This window comes from Alosa sapidissima, chromosome 1, assembly GCF_018492685.1.
Source record: "Alosa sapidissima isolate fAloSap1 chromosome 1, fAloSap1.pri, whole genome shotgun sequence".
NCBI lineage: Eukaryota > Metazoa > Chordata > Actinopteri > Clupeiformes > Clupeidae > Alosa > Alosa sapidissima.
The window spans coordinates 30,702,698-30,708,697 of NC_055957.1; the positions used below are offsets into that span (position 1 = coordinate 30,702,698).

General features: G+C 40.2%; 1 protein-coding gene across 1 annotated transcript; it reads left to right on the plus strand.

Annotated features, from left to right (window-relative positions):
- The first annotated feature begins 1,507 nt into the window (after positions 1-1,507).
- On the plus strand, positions 1,508-5,673 carry LOC121685345. Its single transcript, XM_042065846.1, has 6 exons — positions 1,508-2,254; positions 2,507-3,131; positions 3,253-3,521; positions 3,808-3,944; positions 4,064-4,266; positions 4,493-5,673. Exons 5-6 carry the CDS (start codon positions 4,240-4,242, stop codon positions 5,273-5,275), a joined length of 810 nt encoding a protein of 269 aa, XP_041921780.1. The 5' UTR covers positions 1,508-2,254; positions 2,507-3,131; positions 3,253-3,521; positions 3,808-3,944; positions 4,064-4,239; the 3' UTR covers positions 5,276-5,673.
- Positions 5,674-6,000: the final 327 nt, after the last annotated feature.

Consider the following 6,000-nt stretch of genomic DNA (forward strand, 5'->3'; position numbering starts at 1 on the left):
CCGACAACAGTCAACATTAAACCCGGTTATGATAAACGGTCTCTTCATTGGCACAGAACGTTACAATACTGTTGCAAATTCACTTGAGTATAAACTATCCACTTTAACTAATGTCAGTCATGTTATTCAGCTAGTTGTCATTTCAAAGAAATTACACTTCTCCGTTTAAAATGTTACCTTAGCTAAGAGGCTAGCTAGCATGCTAACAACCGGACAGTAACTGGCAGCAGCATGGTCTGATATTAAGTTATTTTATTACGAATCCGAACGCTAAAAAAATACACTTTTAGGCTTGAAATGATCCCAAACACTTACAGATTATGACAAAAATTTCCAAAAAACCCTCAACAAATCCAGAAAGACTTAATGACCAGTTTATTGGTAAAATTCCACAAGTCTCCATTGACATTAGTGCAGCGAGGGTTTACTCTGGTCTGCATAAAGGGGGATTTTCCCCCCTCCCCCTTGCAATAATCGAACGCGGAAATTGTCGAACGTTTGCGCCTCTCGCTCCGCTTTAACCCTCTCTGGCGCTACATTTGACATGACTAGCAAAAATAGTTGGATTTTTTTTTTTAACCTTGTTTGTTGCGTCAGTCAGTTTAGTAGTATTCCGAACAGACTAGCAGTATTTTGTCCTGTAATATTTTAGTAGCAGCCTAACGTTATATCCAACTCTACCCCTATTCACCCCTTGCAAGTGACGTCACGTTTTGTTCGCGCCACAGCAAAATAGCCTAGTGGACGGCAAGAACACGAATCAAATCAATGGGTTGTAATGGGACATATCGCACAGCTAGGAGATTATAGTGAGATTTAACCGTAGTAATGCCCTTCCACGACTGTTGGCTTACTGTTTGGAATACAACATCCCATGTTCTAGCATAGATATATTTTGGTTTGTTTTCTTTGTGTTTCGGGAGTATTTCAACCACAATTGCATGCTTATCTCCTCAGTGTATGAAGCACAGCAGCGGTTGCTATAGCAACCATAGACTCTGAACAGGACGGCAGATAGCACTTAGGCAAAGTCTTTGGCAAGATCTGAATGTAAACAGATAATACCGTTCAAGTTTTTTTTTAATTTCCTATTTCTTTCCATTCTTTAACTTAAGACATGTAACAAGTAAGTTTATTCGCTGGGCAACGTACAAACTGACGAGTTACATTAGCCCTAGCACTATGAGCTACGATAAACGTTAGCTAGAATAGCTAGCTTCTACGTGTGGCAGTAGTTATTATTTCATGTTCTGATATGACATTCTTAACGTTTTGACTACGTTACAACTGATAAAAGCAAGACAAATAAAGTAACCAAATCGCTTTGCAATATTTTAGTCCAGAAATACTTATGGGTGTTCATTTACCATAATGTTAATTACAGTAGCCTAACGTAACGTTATCTCCCCTTGCTGTTACCACCAGTTTTAATAACTTAACATTTGCGATCATGACCCATTTCATCTAACAACACCACTTAAGTCACGTGTCTGCAAGGGGTGAATTCCAATGTGTAGCCTAATGGTAACGTAACGTTACTTGTGCTAGTTTTAGGCTAGCAGCTTGTTGACGTCTAGTAGCCTAATGAGCCGCTGGTCTAGGTTTTTTCGCAAATGCAACCCGAAGTGACAAGTGACGAACTGACGTATTTTCAATGACACCTACCACATACGGGCGAGAAACTGATGTGTGGGCTTATACATTTTAACTGTACATTTTCGTGCAGAAAAACGTTATTTTGGGGCGCATTGAGAAAGGGGGCAGAGTGAAGTGAACTATTTTGCACTCTGTTACTGTCAGGTCTAGGTAACCATGGCTAATATGCAACTTTTCATTTGCAGAATGAGAGAATTTGATGAGAGCGAGGCACTAACAGTTAAGAAAGTGGATGAGGGCTGTAAAACAAAGTGGAACTGGTCTTGGTTACAGGTTGAAACGGAGATTGAGGTCAAGACAGCCAAACACAAATTCAAAATGTCAGACTTTTTCAAAGAAATTGAAAAAAAGGGGCATGCCAAATGTACTTTCTGCATTAGAGATTAATTATGCTAACAAGGGAGTGCATGCTCTGTTGAATCACTGCCAGAGTGCTATACACACAGAGAGAGTGGCTACCATCATATCTACCCAAAGTGTGGCCCAGCTCCTCTGTCAAGACAAGCCAGCTACCAGCCAAAATCAGGCCCCAGCAGACAGAATAAGGGAAAGTGTAGAGCTCCCAATTCCAATGTGTAATCGTATTGCCAATGCTGAGGTGAGTGTGTGCATGTGTGTGTTGAAGACTAGTTATGGGTAAACAAAATTAACAAGAAGTTTACTGGACATGATGAGGACAGGACACTCTGAAAGCAAATGAAGAGATGGTAACTTTCTATGTAAACTATGTTATAATTGCATCACCTCTGAAAATGTCAGTAGGTTACTGCAAATGGATATAGATGAACAAAATGACTTGAAAATGAAAACTAATTGAGTAATTAATGCATTTTATATTTTTTCTCTATAGGCAATGGTCCTGGCAGTTATTACTGAGCATTCTCTCCCCCTCAAAATCGCACCTGTGTTGGTTGAGCTTAGCCAAAGCCTAGCTGCAGACAAGGCAGCACTAACCCAGTTGAAGCTATCCCGTACTGCAGCTTCTTATAAAATGATTTATGGTTTGGGCCAATCATTCTCTGAGAAAACCTTTGCCAATCTGCGTGCCTACCCATTCTCTCTGAACATTGATGAGAGTACATCTAATAGCTATAAGAAGGTCCTTTCCATGCTTGTCAGCTATTTTAACCCAGAACTAAATGAGGTTGTTGTAGAACACCTGGGTTCTCTTGAAGTCATAAAAGTCAATGCAGCGAATTTGGAGAGGGTTATATGTGATTTTTTTCCAGGAAAATAACAATCCCTGGTCAAACCTTATCAACAAAATGCTTGACTCATGTAATGTGATGCGTGGAAGCAAATCAGGACTAGAGACAAGGATACGCCAAAATCACTGCCCCACTCTTCTGGATGTGGATGGGGACTCATGTCATCATGTCCACAATGTGGCAAAGACATTCACTGCTCCATTCTCGAACTTCTTGGAGGCCCTCTTCACAGACATCCATACAGATCATCAGTGGGCATCAGATCAGGTATCTGGACATGCATTTCTTTCTTTCTTTCTTTCTTGTTAAAAAAATGTGTTGAGTCTAACTGGATTATTAATTGTTTTGGTTTTGCTATTAGTTGAAGATGATATTTCTTAACTTGCAGTTGGATTACTTGAAGATGATTTGCGAGTTCTTGGATGTACCTTTCACAAATCCCCCAAGATTTATCTCACATCGCTGGCTGTCAGCATATGATGTTGGACTTGGGACCAAAAGAATGCTCCCAGCACTAAGGATACTTTACTATGGTTTCATGAAGACGCAGGACCAAGAAGTGTACAAGGAGGTTCTGCAAGACGTACAGAGAGTATGAATTGAGTGACCAGGCTCAAAGGAGGATTGAATTCATTCACAAGGATCTCTGCAAGAAGGGTATGTTTGTACCTAATGGATGTATGTGTGCATGTATGTGATGTAACCATGTCAAAGGAGCAAAAATGCTACCACAAATTCTAGTGCTCTGTTGCAGTAAAATGATTTAGGCTATGAGTCTTATCTGCATGTGAGAGAACATCTATAGCTGCTGTATCAGTACAAGCACAAGTATTACTATTACTGCTATTACTGTTATAATCTGTACCACATTGAAACCATACCATTGGTATGTTGCACAGACTTTAAATCTGTATGTTCTGTTATCTATACATTATTGTTGAAGCAATGACTGGTCAGGGGAAGGATCGGAAGGCCCGAATTTGTCAGAAGATTTGGGTAGAAAGTCGAAAAGTGGACTTGCATCTTAGTGTCTACCTGGGTGTTCTCCCAATTTTGAAAGAGTATGTGATAGTCTTCCAAGTAAGTATTTTCCTATACAGTTTAATGCAAGAAATCAACATAAAGAGGTTTCTGATATTTATAGAAAAACAGCAGCAAGTTCAGTGTGTTCTAAAATGCTTTTTTAATGTTCATTAAAGGGAAGCAAGACTCTGGTGCACAAGCTGCATGACAAGCAGCTTGAGGTGTTTGTCAACTTTTTGGCCTGTTTCATAAAGCCTGAGCACCTTAAGATGTCACCAATCAAATTGCTGGAATTGGATTTGGCCCAAAAAAATTTCACTCGCAGATTTACCTTGGGAAAGTGGCAGAAGACATGGTTGCAGCCCACCCAAAGCATCCAGTTAGTATTTTAAATAACTTCACTTTATTTTTGAATAATCTTCTGGGACATGCTGCTATCTACTGGTTAAAAATGCAAAAGTGTAATCATGAAAATTCATCATATTGGACAAATAAAAATATTGTAATTTGAAAATGTACATCTAGTGTCTAATTCTGAAATATTATTGTATTGTAGCAATGAAATTGGCAATATAAATGTGTGTTTTGTATGCTATGTGTTGCAGGAAATCTTGGCTTTCATTGAAAATGTTTCCAAGGCATACATTACATGTGGGAAATACATGCAGGTCAAACTACCCCTCAAGAGCAAAACCCTGCAGGCCTTGTCCTCAATTGATCCTGTGGTGAGGGGCCATTCACAGGCTGTTACCCAGCTGAAGGAGTTGGCCAATATCTTAAAGCACTTGGTGCCCACAGAATGTGACCCCAGCCTGGACATCTTGCGGTACAATGTGGACCCCAACCTGCCGAACTATCAAGATGGAGATGATATTGTGAAGTGGTGGGCCCATGTCTTCAGGCTGGAGAAGTATCCTGCCCTCACACAGGTCGTCAGAGGTGCCCTCTCCATCTTCCATGGGCCTCTAGTAGAGGCTTCTTTCAGCCTTATGGGTGATGTGATTCACAAAAAAAGTGCCAACATGAGGATAGCCACCTTCAATGCAGTGCAAACTGTAAAATACACTCTTCGATCAAGGGGGAGGACCGGCATCACTATGTTCAAGAGGGAAGATGTCAAACTTGGGCCAGTGGATAAAACTGTTTGCCGCAACATCAGGGCTGCAGGGAAGAAGGATAAATCCCTCAGAGGGAAAAGAATTGAGGAAAAGAAGAAGAGGCAGGCAGACTATGGTAGTAGAGCTTCCTGCGGAAGTGCTGAGAGGGCCAAGACCACTGCTCAAGCAGAAGAAAAGCAGGAATGGCCGAGACATGTGGCAAAGCAGAAAAATGCAGCAAGCCGCAAGGCACTGGAGACATTGGCAATAGCAAAGAAGAAGAAGAAGTAGAGAGCTGGAGTGCAAGAAGAACTGGGACAGTGTATTTTCATATAAAGAACATTTTTGTGTGAATAGGGTGAGCCCTGGATGGCAGAGGTGGTGGCATAATGTAATTATATGATATTTCCTGCGGGGGCGTGGGCTTCGATAATCTCACTCCTTTTTGACCATACCTCTGTTTGCATCCCTGATTATACGGTAGCTATAAAAGGTCACAATACTTCCAAATGAAAAGAACACTTGCATCAATTTGACAGCACATGACATACAAATCCACAGAACATACACAAATGAACACAGCACAACAAAAGAATTCAATACACCAACAGAGATTTCCAATCGGAGAACTTAATTGAGACCATTTTATGTTTCCAGTCTTTTTTGGTAAGTTGAACTTAATTTCAACTTAAAGATGTATAGTTATTTATTGATTTGTTTAAATTAGTTTACCCTAAGCAATAGCTATATTTAACCAGCAGTGATTGATCAGTTAGGATTGTCACAGTTGTCTGACGGTAAGATTGAACCTCTTTCGTGTTGTGAATGCTTCTGCTGTGTGGGACTGCATTTGTTGTGTGAATTTGCAACACACGAAAAAAAGTTGTTGCAAAGCTGTAGAATATTTCAGAGAAGGCTGCTTCTATAAGACTACAGGTGAAGCAGTGCCTTACCAAAAAGAAAAAAAAAACACAAAAAAAATCTTACAATAATCCCAATTTTACTCCTTTGAAACA

What these genes read in the sequence shown, in the direction of transcription:
- LOC121685345 (XM_042065846.1), top strand. Translation starts at nt 4,240, where the DNA reads ATGGTTGCAGCCCACCCAAAGCATCCA. An exon ending in CAGCCCACCCAAAGCATCCA is followed by an intron (nt 4,267 to 4,492) that starts GTTAGTATTTTA and finishes TATGTGTTGCAG; the next exon opens with GAAATCTTGGCTTTCATTGA.